This window comes from Neofelis nebulosa, chromosome 7 (genome assembly GCF_028018385.1).
Source record: "Neofelis nebulosa isolate mNeoNeb1 chromosome 7, mNeoNeb1.pri, whole genome shotgun sequence".
Classification (NCBI taxonomy): Eukaryota; Metazoa; Chordata; class Mammalia; order Carnivora; family Felidae; genus Neofelis; species Neofelis nebulosa.
The window spans coordinates 100651926-100672225 of NC_080788.1; the positions used below are offsets into that span (position 1 = coordinate 100651926).

Genomic DNA, 20300 nt, shown 5'->3' on the forward strand with positions numbered 1-20300 from the left:
GACCTGAAGCTCAAACACTTGGAGGGCGGTTGGGGGCTGCAGCTGGGAAGTGGGCCAGGCCTCAGGCTCTGACTGCTCACTGGGAAGACTGGACGACAGTACCTCCCGAGCCCTGGGAAGCCACAAGTGCCCACATCAGATGGGGCAGCTGCGGGGTGTCGCAGACATTCCAAACAGATCATCATTCCCTCCGGAGAAACGGAACACTTGAGAGGATACTGCTGTGTACTGCGGGGGGGGGGGGGGGGGGGGGGGAGGTTTTGTCATTTGTTCATTTGTTGTTTTCTCTCCCCCCACCCCATTTTTCTCCTATTCAGGGAGTATAAACAACAGTATTGCAGTTTTCCCCAGGGGTGGGTGAAACGGGGTGCAAACACACAGGGTTAAAACACACACGCCCTCTTGAAATTTGGCCCAAATTATGAGGCAGTCCTGAGGCCAGCGGAGTCCATGTGGAAAAGCCGGGCAAGGTTATGAGACGGGCTCTAGAGCTGGGGCCCAGGATTGGGTCCCAGCTGGACACGTTTTAGTTGTGACGGAGCAAGTTACTTCATGTCTATACCTCAGTCTCTGTAAAACAGGGGATGATGATCCCCCTGTTGGGCAGGGGGTTTTGTGGGACTGAGTTCATTTCTGAAAGTACTTATGACAGTGCTTGGAGCCAAGTAAACCGTCCTTTGCTATTATATTGGACTGGCATGGAAGGGAAAATCACATAAAGTTCTAAAGACAAATTAGCAACTTGGTACCTGTCAGTTTGCTGGCATTCTTTTTGTTACTCTCATCTGGTGTGCCTCCAGGAAAAACACACCAGAGATTTATCTTTTCACTACGTAATTCTAGAATCTGAGCGGGATTCCACAGCCTGGGAGGCTCTTCCGCTAATCACTGTTCTTACAGACCAGACACCGACACCCAGCAAAGTGCTGAAGGGTGTTTTCCTCAGCTGTTTTTGTTCAACTCTTTTCTTGAGAAATAGGCAATCATCTTTTCCCTTGTGGGATGTCCATCTCTCTAAAATCAACTGACGTTTTCATGCTGTTAAAAAAATCTTTGCATTCCCAATGCCTGTACTCCCAAGCACGTTTCCTAAAACCAAACCACCCACACACCCACACCAACAAACTCGGGATTCTCATTTCAAGTCACCTCCGCATCCTCGAAGAGTCCAGCCCTCCTGCCTTCATCTCGTTATCGTATTGCTGAAGTGATGCTCATGAGCCTGAGGAGGCTTACGGAGCCCTCCTCTCCATTGCTGAGTCACAGAATCACCTCTGGAGGGGAGTCTGGCCTCAACAGTATCGATACAGAGCAAAACATGCGAGACCCTCTCCTTACTCCTTAGGTATGCCTTGCATTCTAGGGGAAAACACTAGCTATTGGCTTTCAGAACTAAAATGTCCCTTTCATCTGACAATTTCCTATCTGTTAGGGTTCCTGGACTTTGCAGGTTCACCCTCTGGCTCACCAAAAAAAAAATTTTTTTTTAATCGACAGACTTTTTTTTTTAAAGAACAGTTTTAGGTTTACAGAAAAATTGAGCAGAAAGTAAAGGTTCCATAGCGCCGCCCCCCCAATATGCAGTTCATGAACTTCTTATATTAGTGTGATACAGTCATTGTAACGATAAGCCAATACTGATATTACTACCTAGAGTCTACAGTTTATTAGGGCTTACTCTTTGTGTCATGCAGTTTTATAGGTTTGGGCAAATGTATAATGACATCTGTTCACCATCATAGAAGCATACAGAGTAGTAGTTTCACTGCCCTAAAAATCCCCTGTGCTCTCCCTGGTCACCTCCCCCTGAACTCCTGGCAACCACTGACTTTTATTCTCTATAGTTTCATTTTTCCTAGACTGTTACATGCAGTTGACCCTTGAACAATTTCCTGATCCCCTGCAGAGCTGAAAAATCTGCATATAACTTTTGACTCCCCCAAAGCTTACAGCTTACTGTTGACCAAAAGCCTTACCAATAAGGAAATATCTGATACATATTTTATATATTATATACTGTATTCTTAATAATAAATTTAAGCCAGAGAAAAGAAAAAATTAAGAAAATCCTAAGAGAGCACCAAAAACAAGAAGATTCCTAGGAATAAACCTAACCAAAGAGGTAAAAAATCTGTACTCCAAAAACTATAGAACACTTATGAAAGAAACTGAAGAGTACACAAAGAAATGGAAAAACATTCCATGCTCATGGACTGGAAGCACAAACATTATTAAAATGTCTATACTACCCAAAGCAACCCACACATTTAATGCAATCCTTATAAAAATACTAATAGCATTTTTTACAGAGCTAGAACAAACAATGCTAAAATTTGCATGGAACCACAAAAGACCCCAGATAGCCAAAGCAATCTTAAAAAAGAAAAAAAATGCTGGAGGCATCACAAACCCGGATTTCAAGGTACTTTACAAAGCTGTAGTCATCAAGACAGTATGATACTGGCACAAAAACAGACACATAGGCCAATGGAACAGAACAGAAAACCCAGAAATGGACATAGAACTATATGGTCAACTAATCTTCAACAAAGCAAGAAAGAATATCCAATGGAAAAAAGACAGTCTCTTCAACAAATGGTGTTGGGAAAACTGGATGGCAACATGAAGAATGAAATTAGACCACTTTCTTACACCATACACAAAAATAAATTCAACATGGATGAAAGGCCTAAATGTGAGACAGGAAACCATCAAAATCCTAGAGGAGAACACAGGCAGCAACCTCTTTGACCTCGGCCAGAGCAACTTCTTACTAGACACGTTTCTGGAGGCAGGGAAAGAAAAGCAAATATGAACTATGGAACTTCATCAAGATAAAATGCTTCTTCACAGTGAAGGAAACAATCAACAAAACTAAAATGCAGCCTACGGAATGGGGAGAAAAATATTTGCTAATGACATACCTGACAAAGGGTTAGGATCCAAAATCTATAAAGAACTTACCCAACTCAATACCCAAAAAGACTAATAATCCAGCTAAGAAATGGGCAGAAGACATGGATAGACACTTTTCCAAAGACAATCAGATGGCTAACAGACACATGAAAAGATGCTCAACATCACCCATCACCTGGGAAATGAAAGTAAAAAAAAATGAGCTCCACCTGTCAGAATGGCTAAAATGAACAAAAGAAACAACAGGTGTTGGCAAGGATGCAGAGAAAGGGGAACCCTCTTGCATTGCCGGTGTGAATGCACACTGGTGCAGCCACTCTACAGAACAGTATGGACCGTCCTCAAAAAGCTAAAATAGAAGTACCCTATGACACTGCAACTCCACTACTAGGAATTTACCCAAGGGATACAAAAATACAGATCTGAAGGGGTACATGCACCCCACTGTGGAGCTAAAGTATATTATGCTAAGTGAAATAAGTCAGTCAGAAAAAGATAAATACCATACGATTTCACTCACATGTGGAATTTAACAACAACAACAACAACAACAACAACAACAACAACAACAACAAAACAGATGAGCATATGGGAAGGGGAGAAAAAAAGAGAGAAACAAACCATAGGAAACTCTGAACGATAGAGAACAAATTGAGGGTCAACGGAGGGGGGTGGGTGGGAGATGAGCTAAAGGGATGACAGAAATTAAGGAGAGCACCTGTGATGAGCAAGGGGGTTGTACGTAAGTGATGAATCACTGAATTCTACTCCTGAAACCAATACTGCACTGTATGTTAACTAGAATTTAAATAAAAGTTAAAAAAAAGAAAATCATAAGAGAAAATACATTTACAGTACTGTATTAAAAAAAAAAGCCACATATAAGTAAACCACCCAGTTCAAACCTGTGTTGTTCAAGGGTTAACTGTAGTTGGAATCACACAGATGTAGCCTTTTCAGGCTTTCTTTCACTTAGCAATATGTACTTAAGGTTCCTCATGCCCTTTAGTGCCTTAGTAAGCCTAGAACATTCTTATCTGCACGTTTACCAAGCTTCACAGGTGTGGTTAATTCCAACTCAAGTTTGAGAAACACGGCTTTTTTTTGTTTAGTTTTTTTGGGTTTTTTTGTTTTGTTTTTTTATTTTTACCCTACTATTTTTTTTTTCAGTGAAGACATAACTCACATACCATATAATTCATGCATATGAAGAACACAGATTTTTTTAGTATATCTACAGTTATGCAACTATCACCACAATCAAGTTTAACACATTTTAATACCCACCCGCAAAAGACACTTGTACTCTGGCCATCCACTCCCTATCCTCTTATGCCCCAGCCCTAGGCAACCACTGATCTACTCTCTTCGCAGATTTGCCTCTTTGGGATATTTCATATAAATAGAATCAAACAGTAGGTTGCCCTTTGTGACTAGTTACCTTCACAAGTCAGCATGTTTTCAAAATTCATTCATATTGTAACATGTGTCAGTACTTCATTCCTTTTTATGTCTTGATCATATTCCATTGTATGCATTAGGACATTTTAAAAATCCACTCCTCAATCGATGGACATCTGGGTTTTTTCTACCTTTTGGCTATTCTGAATAATGCTTCTATGAATATTCATGTACAAGTTTTTATGGGGACATAAGTTTTCTTTTCTCTTGGTTATAGAGCTATGAGTGGTGGGGCACCTGGGTGGCTCAGTCAGTAGAGTGTCCGACTTCGGCTCAGGTTGTGATCTCGTGGTTTGTGGGTTCAAGCCCCACGTCGGGCTCTGTGCTGACAGTTCAGAGACTGGAGCCTGCTTCGGATTCTGTGTCTCCTTCTCTCTCTGCCCCACTCCCCACTTGCACTCTGTTTCTCAAAAATGAATAAACGTCAAAAAAAATTACAAAAAAAAGACAATTGCTCAAGTGGTAACTTTAACTTTGAAAAACTACTGGATTGTTTCCCATAGTAAGTACCATTTTACACTCCCACTAGCAGTGTATGAGGGTTTCAATTTTTCCACAACTTCACCAACACTTATGTTTTTTTAATATAGCAATCCACATGCATGTAAAGTAGTATCATTATGGCTTTGACTGTATTTGCATTTTCCTGATGACTAATGATATTGAGCATCTTTTCATGTGCCTACTGGGTAGTTTGTGTATCTTCTGAGAAATGTTCCATCCAAATTTTTTATATTATTTCTTTTTATTGTGAGAGTTCTTCATATATTCTAGATACAAGCCTCTTATTAAATATATGATTTTCAAACATTTTATACCTTTCTGTGGGTTGTATGTTCACTTTGTTGGTAATAACCTCTGAAGCACAAGTTTTTAATTTTGATGACACCCAATTTTTTCTTGATTGCCTACGCTTTCAGTATCATATATAAAGAAGCTATTGCTGGGGTGCCTGGGTGGCTCAGTTGGTTGGGTGTCCAGCTTGAGCTCAGGTCATGATCTCATACTTTGTGAGTTCGAACCCCACATCAGGCTCTGCTGTCAGTGTGGAGCCTGCTTTGGGTCCTCTGTCCCCCTCTCTCTCTGCCCCTCCCTGCTCTCAAAAATAAACATTAAAAAAAAGCAGCAGCTATTGCCAAATTCAGAGTCATAAAAATTTGCCCCTTTATTTTTTCTAAAGTGTAGCTAAATTACATGAAGGTCTATGACCCATTTTTGGTTAATTTTTGTGTATGATGGAAGACAGGGGTCCATAATCATTTTTAGCATGCAAATATCCCAACTTTCCCAGAACCACTTGTTAAAAAAACTACTCTCTCTCCTCAATGAATTGTTTTGGCAACCTTGTCAAAATCAATTGATTGTAGATGTGAGTGTTTATTTCTGGACTCTCACTTCTATTCCACTGATCTTTATACCCATCCTTGTGCCAGGACTACATGGTCCTGATTAAAGTGGCAATCCTCCAATCGTTCTTTTTCAATTTTGTTTTGGCTATTCTGGGATCCTTAAATTTCCATCAATTGTAGAATCAGTTTCTCAGTTTTTGCAGAAAGACCAGCTGATAGCTGATAGGATTGTGTTGAATCTATGCTAGGAAGCACTGCTATGCTAATAAGTCTTCTGAGTCATAAAGATGCCATTAGGTCTAATTTTCCATTTATTTAGGTCTTAATTTTTTTTTCAAAACTGCTTTATAGGTTTCAATGTAGAAGTGTTACACTTAAAAAATTTGTTTTATTCCTAAATATTTTGGGAACAGAATTGTTTTCAAAGTTTCCTTTTCAGTTTGCTCATTGTTACTATACAGAAATAGAAGACTGATATACAAAAATTATATCCTTTGACTTTGCTGAACACATTAGTTCTAATAGTTTAATGAATTAGACTTTCTACATATTAAGATCACATCACAGAACAGAGATCGTTATTTTCTTGCCTAATTGCCCTGGCTAAAACTTCTGATGCAGTGCTGAGTAGAAGCGACAGGAACAGACATCTTCAGAGTGAAAGCATCCAGGCTTTCCTCATGGGGTACGATTCAACTTGTGTTTTTCTCTCTTTTTGTTCTTCCAGGCACTGGCTCTTTGTCTTACCTTGATTTGATTTGATTTGATTTGATTTGATTTGGTGAAATCCAGCTCACCCTTTGAGTTCTAGCTAAAATGTCCCTTTTTGGGTACTTCTTCCCTACACTTCCAGACTAGGCTCATAGTGCCATGCTCTTATCAGTATTATAAATACCTGTCAGCATCAGTCCCCCTCCTAACTTGGCCTCACCTTGTTCACAGATGTCTCCCCAGCAGAGACTGGCACACACATGGGGTGTGTGCTTGGCACACCAAGCAGCCTCACATATTGTGCTCTATTCCTTAGTTTGGTAGGAACGCTGTTCTACAAGTTCCATTTCTACCTCTGTCTCCACCTCAAAGACAAGCCCCTGCTTTACGCATCCTTACGCCCAGCACCTAACACAGAGCCTGGTACTCGGTAACCCTTAGTAACCTCCGTGAATCATTCTGAGGCTACCCAAAAAGGAATTTTTTAAAGCTGGATGCGATTTTTTGCCAAAACAACAGAGGGAAACATACCTTCAACTGGGCCAAGCTGATTGGTCACAGCAAATCTAAGTACTCCTTCCCCATCAGTGTACAAGGCAAAGACCCGGTCCACATTCAGCTGCTGGGTTTTGGGGATGGCCCGGTGTCTGGGGGCGTGCCTGCATGCCTGGTAAGTGATGTTCTGGTAGATGCGGTAGGACAGTGTTTGGTTGATGGCACCGAGGATGAGTGAGTAGTCTCTGGAACTTGTGGAGGTCACAGCTGCAACAGATATTATTCAGCCAAACCGGTCAATTTTGAAGATACCAGAGATTTTCATGTGGGGTAGATTTTTCTGTACAGTTTTTCATCTAATTCCTGGAGGGTGTTCCCTTGGGAAGTTCCTGAGTTAATATGGAAAACCCACCCGACAATTCCAGGAATGTGAGTAGACACAAAGCCAACGTGCAGAGGAGGAGGAGGGACGATCACTGCCATCATTACTAGCAAAGAATAAATTCTGCCACGATGTGCCAGCCACGCCAGGTGCTCTAAAAGCACTGCCTTGTTAGTACCTCACCCCAGCAGGGTGGCCTCTGCGATCACGGGCAGGGGGCCTTGATCAGAGGTGAAGAGATAGCCTATCACATACCAGCCTTGTGTATGTGATAGAGCTGGAACTGGGACACGAGGCAGCCTCTCTACCCCAAGTTTTCATGTTCAAGATTGCACAGAGGTGATAGCTTCCAACTTAAGTCCGAAGGGTTCTGGACAAAGGGAAGGGACGTTCTTTCAATCTGAATGTGGAGTTGGAAGCCCACCCCAGTGTTCTGGCCATCAGCTGTTCTGTGCACGATCTGGGTTTCTCCTGCCCATTCTCCTCTGTTCACCCTCTGCCCAGCTTCCAACACTCACAACACAGAATCAGGAAAGGCACGGCTCGAAGCAAACTGCTGTGCCGCAGGACGACTGCTGTGACTACGCCAGCGTCTTGCATTCAGGTGGTTTTACAGAACTCAGCACAATTTACACATAACAACCACGGAAGGTAGAGAGAAAAGGCGTTCTTCTGCTCATTCTCAAGATGAGAAAATAGGCGCTTAGGTGGCAAGTGACCTTAGCCCTCAGCTAGTTTAAACTACAAGTCCATGATGTGAATTCCTATCCTGACTCCAAACCTAGCATTAGTTGTACAACACTGTGTAACACCTCATTTTAAAACGGGCTGAAACAATGTTACAGGACAAGTAAAAATTCCAACAGTCAATATCTGTCCGTGGCCCAGAGAGCACAGGCGGTTAAAAACGGTATATAATTATACAACCCTAACCCACCCCCAGAGACAAGGTTACCATTGATTCCATTATTATTTGAAAGTACTGGGATAGGAATGTTGGTATTCATTTGTGTAGCAGCCAACACTCCTCTCACTTATACTACATATTTAGTAAGAGCACTAAAATGATACCGAGCTCCTTTTATGTACCCCACACCATTCTAAGGACATCCCACATAAAAACTCATCATCCTCACAACTATCTTGGGAGATATGCACTCTCCCCATTTTATAGATGTCAAAACGGGTTACACATACCTGAGTCCGTGTAGTGGTAAAGCTCCTTGTAGGGCGCTATGTGGGCTGTGAAATTTGCTGGGATGTAAGGCACCTGGCCTTGAATGTTGGTCTTAATGCTCAGATAGTTCTCTGGGTCAAGTCCCTCGGCAGTTTGAGTGATGCGAACCCTCTCTTCCCCCGGATAGAAAATAACTTCCATGTCATGGGTAAAGGCGGCACCTGGAGAGGAAGAAAGACTTCAGCACGGAGCTAAGAAGGGGTGTCGCGTCTCCCAGTAACGATCACCGCTGTGCACTTCCTCATTCCTACTGCCGTTGGAGACGGCGCCTACGGAGATCATCTGATGTCCAAGACTAAGTACCATCAGCTGCCGATTTCGTCAGTTCCCCCAAGTTTCTACTAAACAGTGTGGTTTCATCCTGCCTCATTTCACGCTGCTTCTCTTTGTAACAGCTTGTTTTCCGTAAGAAGCTACTAGGAACATCCTGACCTTTCTCTTTCTGAGGTTGCCAGACTTAGTAGAAAAACAAGCAAAAAAACTTAGGACACCCAGTTAAATTTGAATTTCAGATAATTAATATGTTTTTAGTATAATATGTCTTCTACAATATTTAGGGCATACTTTTACTAAGTTATTCACATAATTCATTGTTCACCTGAAATTCAAATGTGACGGAATATACTCCACCTACTTGTAACTCCAAGCCTTGATGGAAAACAAGATAGCTCTGGAGGTGCGGGAAGAACTTTTCTCTCAGCACTTGATCTGTGATAAATCCAGTAGGAAACCGGCCTTTTCAGGTTGGGAGGAAAGAGCCAAGAAAAGATCCTCTACACCACCTAAGGTGGTCCTTAGACCAGCATTTGCGTCTCCTGGAAGCTTGCTAGGAAAACAGAATCACAGACCCCAGCTCAGGCCCACAGAGCCAGAATCTGCCTTTTCACAAGGGCTACAGGTGATCTGTGTGCAGGTTAGAGTGTGAGAGGCAATCACCGGTCGGTACCATTATAGGTCAGAGTCACGGGGGTGGGAGAGGAGGAAGCTTACTCACGAGCAAACTCCTCTCCAGATGCCCTGTAATCACCATTTGTGCATCTCTATTTGTCAGATCTGTGTGTAACAACTCAAGTAAACACAACCTAATAAGCTTGAAGCAATTCTGGTGAAAGGACATAAATGGTCCAAATGGAATCATCCCATTTCTCAGGATGACTTGGAGAACATGTGGAAGAAAACAGTCCCGTGAGACCAAACCAGGCCCAGCTACACACCTGTAGAAAACTGAGCAAACAGATCCTCTTTCACAGAATAAAAACCAAAGCATGGTGGCCAGGAGCCATCAGCCCCCTCAAAGGGCACTGCTGCTCACCTGTGAGACGGAAGCCATTCTCCCAGCCTGGTTTTTCTAATGCAAAGAGCCAGCCAAATAGGCCTCCGATTGGCGTGAGCGGGAGAAGGGCTTGGGCCGCGGGCTGTGGGATGTGGCTGATGGCCGTGTAGGCTCTGCCGTCATTGCCCACGATGTAAGCATGTAGGTCCACGTCAGTGAAGTGGACGGGCGTGTGGCCCACGCGGAGGTGGCCACTCACTTTCCCGTTGACTCGATGCGGTACCCCTGAAAGACAGCAGATCCGGTCAGCTGTGACCACGGTCCAGGTTGGGGATGGGTACCCAGAAAGTAATTCCGCCCACAATTCCCAAAACTCAGTCTTTTAGCCATTTTCATGATTCCTAACCAACCAATTATCCATCTAAGTACAAAACAGACCTGTCTTCGATTTATTTTCTCCCATCCACTCTCCCATCCACTCTGCCTCTAATGAGCTGGCAAAAAGGAGGAAAGATTTCTGGCTAATCCTCAAATTGGGAAATCAGCCCAAATGCGCTCATTTCTCTCGATCAAGCACCTGCAAGTTGCCGGTGCTTTGATTCAGGCAGTCGGAGATTCGAGGTCCATAAGCAGAGTCACAGTGGCGGCTGGAAACAAGCAAGTGGCAAAAATCTGCACAGAACAGCCCCCAGCCCCGTCAAGCCAGCATCTCTTACCTTCTGGCAGACAGTGCTTCCCATTTCCGTAAAACCTGGACTGGCAGTGGCAGCAAAAGCCAGTTGTGTAGTCAGTGCAGAAGGCGTGTGGGGAGCACTGTCCGTGGTTGCGTTCGCAGGTTTCCTTGTCGGCAGCATTATACGTGAAGACTGGAAAGTCAAAACAAATTCGCATTACAAGGACTAAGTGATTCCAGCATCGTTCCTGCCAAGCTTCATCGTGGACACCACATCTGCTCCATAAAATCAGTTTAGCTTGTAATAAACAAATGGGTTTTTGATGTTTAAGAGACAGGAACAACATTCGACCCAGGGGAATTAACTTGCTTTGTCTTCTGGCAAGAAGTACCACGGACTGCTCCCATCTGGGCTCACCGCAAAGCTGGTGAACTCCGGGGAGGCCGCAGCACTGTGGGGTGAGCGCAGAACACAAAAGCCAACCAGTAAGTACGTGTGAGGCCGAACTGTACAAAACTGCCATTTTGTGGGTCTAAAATGGTCAAATAGCAGCAATTTTATGTGACTCAACCTGAGAGTAACGACCTGGAGAGAGAGGAAGACTGAAAAGAGAAATAACAAATGTGGTCTTAGGTCCAAGCACTCTTTGCTTCTAGGGGATCCTGTACCTAAAGAGAATACCCTGCAGCTTGTCTCATCTGCCCAGAGAGGTAGGTTTTCTTCTGATAGAGAAGGGCCTTAAAGAACACACCCACCCCTAAGAAGAATGTATGGAGAGGAAGGGAGGAGGGGGAAGGAAAGGATTCAGCTGTTAAATGCCCTGTGCCTTTGTGGGGTTTCTGGTGGTGGCTATGGCACAAACGAGATTGCTATGCAGTAGGAGAGAGGGGGTCACGATTACAGCTCTTCTAGGAAACCACAGTGGACCAGTAGTGGCTCCTTCCATCTTCCACTTATTCTGCCCATTAAAAAAAAAGGGCCATCAGGGGCACCTGGGTGGCTCAGTCGGTTAAGCATCCCACTCTTGGTTTCGGCTCAGGTCATCATCTCATGGTTTGAGTTCGAGCCCCATGTCGAGCTCTGCGTTGGCAGTGCAGAGCCTCTTTGGGATTCTCTCTCTCCCCCTCTCGGTCCCTCCCCCCCACGCCTCCTCAAAATAAACATTAAAAAAAAAAAAAGTGAGAGAGAAACAAAGGCATTGGAGCAGATTCCATTTCCATATAGGAAATGGCCAAGAGAGTGGGGTGTGGTTGGTGGGGGGAAGCTAACAGAGAAGAGAGGGCTCTCTCCAGACACCAGGGATGATGTTAAGCCCGAGCATGGCCACCAGGAGGCAAAGTGGCTGCGCACACCTGGCCTTCACATGGGGCGGAAGGGTTAGGAGTTGGGTGGAGACTCAGGGAGCACTGACAAGCAGGGACAGCACAGAACTCCAGCGCTGGACTCTGCTGCTGTGGGGTGCCAGCTCCGGAGGAAGACGGATTCCCTACTCCTAGGCAAACCTAGGTGGCAGCTGTGCTCCAGACCTAGGTCTGAGAAGGAGGAAACTGAAGGGTAAGGAAAAAATGGAAAGATTAACATGTGCACACTACTCCAGGGAAGAAGAGCAAACAAAGAAACCGAAGGAGGGGAGATGTACCCCAGGTAAGTAAACATAGCCAGGCAGAGACTTGTATCCACAGGTAAAAAGACAGCAAAGTTACCATTTAAATAGCCATTCCTCTATCGCAGATACCACTCTATGTACTTTTTAAAAAAAAATTTTTTTTTAACGTTTATTTGTTTTTGAGATGGAGAGAGACAGAGTATGAACAGGGAGGGGCAGAGAGAGAGGGAGACACAGAATCTGAAACAGGCTCCAGGCTCTGAGCTGTCAGCACAAAGCCCGATGCGGGGCTCAAACTCATGGACTGTGAGATCATGACCTGAGCCGAAGTCGGACGCTTAACCAACCAGGCCACCCAGGCAGGCACCCCATCTATGTACTTTATTAACATCTTCAATTTGCACAAAAGCAGGGACTGTTTTGATCCCTGCTCTGCAGATAAACAAGCTAAAGATTAAAGTGAATTTCCTGAAGTCACACAGGCCATAGGACTTGAACCCTGGAGGTCTGGCCCCAGCTGGACTGCAGTGGAAGCCAAGTACATAGGCCATGAGAGCTGGGTTAAGGATCTGATCAGCTGCTTGGGGTTGATCAGCCTAGGCTTCAGCAAGTAAGATTTGAGGCACACGTTATAAATCAGGCCTGATGGAAGGAGAGCTGGGATGATCCGGACGGGATTACGGTGTGTTGTGGGAAAGAGCACAGGTAAGAGCAGCGGCAGTGGCAGGAGCATTAACTTCTGGGCTGTACTTGACCGCTGCTTACAGACTCTTGAGAAAGCAGCAGGCTGAGGATTGGCAGGGCAGGTGACTGGACTCAAGTGAAATATCTGGGAACATGGTGAGAATGCAGTCAGTGACTCAAGACTTGGTATTTAGGGCCTTGATAACACAGATGAGAAATTCCAGTTTGATAAACATAGACATTTAGGCATAATCCTGAACAGGGTTTTTTTTTGACTAGGACAGGGACATAGAACTCACAACCCCCTCCAAACTCCCCTCTCCCCACCCTGCCCCAAAATCTAGATTGGGCATTACAGAGGCTGCTGTGAAGAAAACGACGTCATCACCGTCCATTGATTTAAGAAGTTAGGACCCAGTTTGAGTAAAACAAAAAGGAACTTGTCAGCCTGGGTTTCTCTGGCTCCAAAGGTGACAGCTAAGTGTAAAGAAGCAGTGTCTGGAGGGACTGGCACACTGGCAAGTGCTCAGGGCACGGCTGCCATCAGGACTCTCCTCTGGAACAAGGTGGGAGGGACACGGGGTGGGGGGGAACGGCAGGAGGAAGCCAACCTCTAGAACTCAACCTTGACTGTGGCTCAGGTGGCTCTGGGCAAACCACAGAAATGCTCTCTAAAATCAGGGTGACACCCCTTCTCACACCTCCATTGCCAGAAATCACATTTTTTCCTGAACGTACTTCAGAGGACCAAGGTAGAAAAGCAATGTGACACAGGTCTAAAGAGTCATCATATTCAGGTTAAATCGGGTAAAAATAAAACCAAACCCTAAACAGTGTTCTCCTGGATTAAAGAAAAAGCGGGTCTGTCTTGTATTCCCTCTCTTTCTCTGGTGAAGACTTGTTCTGGCACCCAATCCCTCTTACAAGAGCGGGTCATCACACAGGGAGAGATGGGATGCAGGAGGACTGGAGATTTGGAGAGCTGAGGTTCATTAAACTAAAAAGCAAGGCGCAGGCATGGCTTTCCTATGGGTAAAAGGAGAGGTGCACAGCAATGCAGCCAGCAACTTACAAAGGCAACTGTGCAAAAGTTTAACCAGACTGGCACACTGACTGCATTTTTCTTTTTTTTTTTTAAGCTGATTTGTGAGTGCGAGTGGGGGAGGGGGAGGGGGCACCAGCTCTGAGATCATGACCCAAGCGAGACCCCAGCAGGTATTAAGAGTCGAATGCTTAACTCACTGAGCCTCTCAGGCGCCCCCCAGACTGCATTTCTCTAAAAAATAATAATAATAATAATAATAATGGGTAGGGTCCCATGAAAGGCCATTATGAGACAAACTATAATTAGGACAGGTTATTGGTAAACTGGTTCAGGGATATTTGTATGCAGTTTTTTTGGAGACTATTGCATTCACAGGATGGAGGTTATTGGGCCACAAATAGAAGCTCAGCTTTCCAGCCCCGTGACAGCTGCACAGGGAAAGAGGTGGAGTTCACTCCCAAAAGGAGCAAACACAGGCTCCCCTTAGGATCCCTTGGTATGCCTGCCGTCACACAGGCGTGCACACAGATCCACACACTCGATACAATATCAGCTTGTCAGGCGAAAGGTAAAGACATGCCTGTTGCGCTTTTTTTTTCATTTATTAATTCAACAAATAATGTGAGCACTCACTACGGGCCTGGCTCTGATCTAGGAATTAAGGGTACAGCAGAAAAACACGCCATCCTGAAGCTTACATTCTTCTAGGCAGCACTGAACAAACAGCTCAAATACTTAGTACAGAGATGGTTGTTACGAGCTGTGCAGAATCTTAAGTCGGGGAAGGTCAAGAGGGCTGGGAGTGGGGGTGCGGACTTCGCTCTTTTAAACATCAGGATCAAGGAGGACCTTGGGAGAAGGTGACCTCTGGACAGAGGCCTGGAGGCAGGGGCACTGCAGGCAGGACACAAGGGGCACGTGGGAGGAACAGGGGCAGTGAGAGAAGGCCGGGGAGGTACTGGCCAGTTGTCAAAGGGCCCGCATAGGAAGGAGCTGAGCTTTAGTCTGAGTGAGAAGGGGAGCCACTCGGGCATCTTGAGCAGGAGAGTGACAAGATCTGACCTGCCATACTTCAGGAACGAGCCAATGGGTGTATGCCCTGGCAGCTGGAAGATCTGGTGGAGAGAAGGGCGCAAACACGGAGTGTTTTGAAGATGGGGCCGACGGGGTTTGCTGATGGGTTGGATGGAGCGCAGAAAGGGAGAAGAAATGGGGAGAAGGTGAGAGGAAAGACAGAAGCCCACAGTGACGTTCACACCTTGGTGAGCTGCCATCCCTGAGACAGGGAGACTGTGGAAGGGCAGGTTTGCGAGGGATCCGTTCCAGCAACAGCTGGGAGGCATCGAGGAAGCTCTTTCCCCCTCTGACAGGACCCTCAGAGGGCACCATTCAACCACTCAGAAGGAGAGCTGTCTTTCTCCATGGATTGTGGGGAACCACTGCATCAGAATCACCTGAACCACTCCCCAGGTGGTTCTTGTGCCCACTGAAGATGACCTTCAGGCCATTTGTAAGCTTTCCATTTCTGAGCTCGAGGATGCTCATTAGCATAGTTAATGAATTTCAGCAGCTCCTGGGGGTGGTGGGATTTCAGGCAATGCCCTCCTATTGATTCCTGGCCAGGTAAGCAGCAGGACTCAGTGCTTACTGCCAGCTTGGGCCCAGATCCACCAGCCCAGAGGCTAAATCCCCTCCCTGATGAAGAGGCAGAACTGGACCTAGAAATAGGCTCTGACATGCAGCTATCTATCCAAGGCAAGAAAAGCCAGACTTCTGGCCCATGTGCCTTCTCAAATTTCTATGAGAATTGCAGATACATCCAAAGATGCTGAGCTGCTGCTTGAAAGTATAGAATCAACGTCTGAATCCCAGCTGGATGAGATGTGCCATGAATGTATCCCAAAACAAGTGACAATTTTCTTCAGTGATCGTTTATATATGCCTCTTTACATCAGAGTTTTGAATGTATTTTCATCCACTTCTTCCTATTCTGGGGAAGAGATATTGTTTCCATTTTACAGATGAGAAACTGAGGCCCATGGTGATATGATCTTCTGGCTCTAAATCCTATGTTCTTTCCATTACTTTGGAATCACCAGGGGACTTAGTTTAAAAATGCAGATTCTGGCTCAGAAGGTGGAGGAAGGGTGTGGAAATCGGCATTTTAAGCAAGGGCCCCAGATGAATCAGATGCTAGGGGACTAGAGACCACACTTGGAGAAACCATCTTCCATGGCTGCTTCTCTCCTGTATTTACCCACAGGCTATCTTCCAGACCCTCCTGGGACCCACTCTCTGCCTGGGCGCACCTGTCACAGAGAGTCAAAAACGTTAGAGACAAGTCAGCTGGCTTGTGCCCGGCATAGCAGGAGGGCAGAGGCCAGCCAGGTTTGAATGTGCTCAGTTTACAAAGGCTTTGTTAACATGAGGACTTTCAAATCTCATTTCTTTTTCCCCTTTAAGGCTTTTTCACTCTTCTCAGATCCTTCATGGAAAGAAAAGTGGGGTGGGGATACATAAGAGAAGGAAAGGCACCTGCCAAAGTTCCTGAGATTCGTCTTCATCGGGAGTTCTTCACAAAAATGGAAAACTTCTCTAAAAAAAAAAAAAAAAGAAAGAAAATTGAAAATAAGGGTGCCTGGGTGGCTCTGTTGGTTAAGCATCTGACTCTTGATTTCAGCTCAGGTCTTGATCTCAGGGTCATGAGTTCAAGCCTTGTGCTAGGCCCCACACTAGGCTCCCTGCTGGGCGTGAAGCCTAAATTAAAAAAAAAAAAAAAAAAAAAAAGAGGAAAACTTCTCTGCTCTAGATTTGATCTGTCCTTCAGTCTTCATTCTGCCGACAGCACGTAAGCGCTGGTCTTCAGCCTTGGGCCTGCCCTCCTTCCCTAAGGGCTCTGGCCCAGCCACGTGAAAGGTGGAAGGCAGCTGGTTCCAGGCAGGTAGGACACAGAGGGGAAGGAGGACTTCAGGCAGGAGGCTGCCCCTGGCACCTGGAGTGACTTTGTTTTTGTTTGTTTGTTTTTTTTACTTTCAACAGCTTTTACTGCTCAAGAAAAGGACCCACATTTTCACTGTAGGAAAGATCTTCCTAAGTTTCCCTGCCTTGTAGAATGATTGACTAGTAAGAAAAACCACATCCAACTCTGTAATGAAAAACAGTGGTATAGGGGCACCTAGGTGGCTCAGTCAGTTGGGCATCCGGCTGGACTCAGGTCATGATCTTGCAGCTCATGAGTTAGGCCTGGAGTCTGCTTCAGGTTCTGTGTCTCCCTCTCTCTCTGCCCCTCTCTCGCTTGCGCTCTGCCTCTCTCTCAAAAATAAACATTAAAACAAAACAAAACAGTGGTATACTTTTCCCTCCAGTTTTCAGTTTGTTTTCTTCTGGGGTGTGTGTGCGTGTGTGTGTGTGTGTGTGTGTGTGTGTATGTGATGCCATTGGGCACATAGTTATTAGGAGTCGAGGCGTGGGGGTTGGTATGGGCAGTGGTTTACATCCACTGTCATGTCACCAGCAGGCTCTCCCATGCAGGGGTCTCCACAGGTATGGGAAGCCTTCGTGCTCACAGACCCTCAGCAACCTGGACGTGTCCCTGGGAGAGATGCTGGAGGGGGAGGCAGAGCCTGCTCTGATTCATCCCAGGGTGGAAGCTACATGAGTAACACATTCCTGCAGCCTTTCCCAAAGCCAAAAGGAGGGTTGGACTAGAAGCCACAGGGAAATCCCTGTGGTACCCTGGGCTTTCCCGGCTCGACTGTCATGTAAGTGGGGACACCAGGATCCCATGGTGGAGTACGGATGGCTGAGGTTTCATCATGCAGACTGAGGTTAGATGAAGGTGCTCACAGCACCACCCCAGCAGGTACAGGAACACCTAAGAGCTCTGTAAGTCGTCATGCCCACTACCCACCTCACAGTCAGTCCTGGTCCTGGTCCTGGTCCTGGTCCGCCGTAGTCCTTACCTCTCTCCTCCACCCCATCCACTCTCTCGCTCTCCATTTTCACACGTCAGTCCTCTGTCCAAACCACTTCCCCAGTTTCCCTCTCTAAGCTCAGACTCTGATGCCATAGTCTGGCTCAAGGCCCTCTTCCTTCACAAAGACTTCCCAGACTGCAGGGACGTGTGGGTCTGCCCTCCGCTGTGTCACCTTACAGCATGTGCCAATCCTTCCGTGGCTCCCTTCTCTCTTATTCAGACAAATCACTCAGTATTTCCAGGCTTCAGCTTCTTCCTCCGTAACATGGGAAGAATGACAGTATCTCCACTTCACAGGGCAATTTTGAAGACTGATCGTGACAGCACAAACTAAAGCAAGTTCCCACCTAGAGTCCCAGGGGGTATGTGACAAATGCCAGCCAAAAAGTCCACTAGTGCCTCGGTCAGAGCAGGGCGTGAGGCAGGCACTCGGGTAACTCTCTGCTCTGTTGACCAGCTCCTGGAGCTCCCTGCACAAACAAGGCACCTTAGATAGAAGATGCTTGCATTTCCATTATAGTGCTGGCTCTGTGGTCTCTGAAAATAGAACAAAGCAAACAATGCATTTGAGGCCAGAACTGGAGTGTGACTGGGGCCGGGCGGGGGGGGGGCGGGGGGGTGCGCCTGGGTGACTCTGTCGGTTAAGCGTCCAACTTGATGGCACCTCAGGTCACGATCTCACGGCTCGTGAGTTGGAGCCCCGTGTCAGGCTCTGCGCTAATAGTGCAGAGCCTGCTTGGGATCCTCTCCCTCCTTTTTGGGCCCCTCCCTCTCCCTCTCTCAAAATAAACAAATGAAAAAAAAAAAAAAAACAGAGCGTGATTGGGACAATCGTGAGTGTGGTACACAGGTTCTGAAAAGAATCTAGATTTCTCAACAAGAAGAAAAGTCTATAAAAAGAGTCTCTAAGGGAAAAAAAATTTGAAAAGAGAGGAAGAGATATTTGGGGGTTCTTTAAATCTTAATATTTTGGTTCGGCAAGATGACCTGTAAGTTTTAAAGGGGAAATTAAAAATGCACTGGGCATGGTGCTTGCCATACTCAATTCCAATCCTCATAGCCACTTCACAAGGTTTACATTTTCTCCATTTAATAGCTGAGGAAAACGAGGGCCAGAGTATATGTCTTAGCCCAAACCACACAGTAGAGCTGGGACTCAAGCTCAGGTCACCCAACACCCAGATCCATGCTCCCCCACTCCGTCAGTAGAAACGGCCAGGCAGGTGGCTCACCACTGGGCACTTGCAGGCAAATTTCCGTGTGAGTCACTGCTTACCCCCCTCCACCAGCTATCCCAGAGGAAGTCCATTTCTGCTTGATGGACCTCTGGGGTGCCAATGTTTCCATTTGAAAAAAAAAAAGTATCTACTAAGTGCACGGTTCTATAATCCACACAGTCTTCCTAAAGCCTGAAAATCAGAACTGATTTTCCCTCTCTGCTCTCAAGTTTTATCTGTGCTCTCTGAGGTTGCCGATTTTTTTTCTCCTCACAGTTCAAAAATTTCTAGTTAGGTATTTTTTTTTTCCTAAATGTCTCCGTGTACTAATCAGCTTTTTCATATGCATTTTGCCATTTCTAAGACGTCAGGAGTAGACGCCCTCCAGCAGCTGCTAAATACCATAGTTCGTGCCCCAGAAGGGTTATGGCTGCTGCCTCTGTTCTCTATATTCCTTAAGCCTCCTCCCCTCGCTCCAGCAAGCTCAACCTCTCACAGCTCAAAGCAGACTAGGCAGCCCCTTTCTTCCTAACCCTTCAATCAATCACTTCCACAGATGGGCTTCTTAATATTCCAACCTCTTCCCAGGGCAGGAAATCACAAGGGACAAGACCATTTTAGGACTGCGTCTTTACCTCCAAATTCCCTTTCCTAAAAATCTTTGATACGTGGCTTTAAATATTCTTTAGATGTATGGAATTTTCACTGAAAAGTCTTCCAATAAAATTCACATCTTCCATTTGACAGAAAAGTGGCCCTTAGGCACAAATTAAGGCATTAACAAGCCCCTTGTCTAACCTCTAGCCAACCCCCGCCCACCTCATTCCTACTGCCTTAAATCTTCCATCGTTAGTAAAAGCAGCCACCATTTATTAAGGATCAGGTAGTGCAGACACTGAGAACTTTGTTATCTCATATAGTCCCCTCAGCAAACTGAGGAGAAATCAGAGGCTTGAGGGTTTCATGAGCTGCCTCAGGTCACCCAGCAAGTGAGCGTGCAAGCAAGCAAGGCAGCTAGGATTCAAACCTAAGTCTGACACCAGTGTTCTCCCTCTAATCATTACACAATGCCACTTTTGTCACAAAATAGCTTCTTTCCTCCTAAAATAAGCGCTTCTTTGAGCATGTCCTTCGAGATCGCTACCACAGCAGCACAACCCAGAAGGCCCTCTGCTAGGTCAACACATTTTTACTACAAAAGGAATGGGAAACAGCAAAGGTGGGGCAGGGGGCAGGGCAGAGGTCCTGAAGAGTGCTTTCACCTCGGGCCTCTC

The 20300-nt window shown here is 45.7% G+C and overlaps 1 protein-coding gene across 1 annotated transcript in view; it reads right to left on the reverse strand.

The window, feature by feature from the left end:
- NID2 (nidogen 2) overlaps positions 1 to 20300 on the reverse strand; it is a 66922-nt gene that overhangs the window by 26595 nt on the left and 20027 nt on the right. Inside the window, exons 5-8 of the mRNA XM_058739048.1 lie at positions 10541 to 10690; positions 9864 to 10109; positions 8512 to 8712; positions 6969 to 7199 (exon numbers count right to left, since the gene is read on the reverse strand). Coding sequence (XP_058595031.1) covers positions 6969 to 7199; positions 8512 to 8712; positions 9864 to 10109; positions 10541 to 10690 — 828 coding nt within the window. The remainder of the gene's footprint in view (positions 1 to 6968; positions 7200 to 8511; positions 8713 to 9863; positions 10110 to 10540; positions 10691 to 20300) is intronic.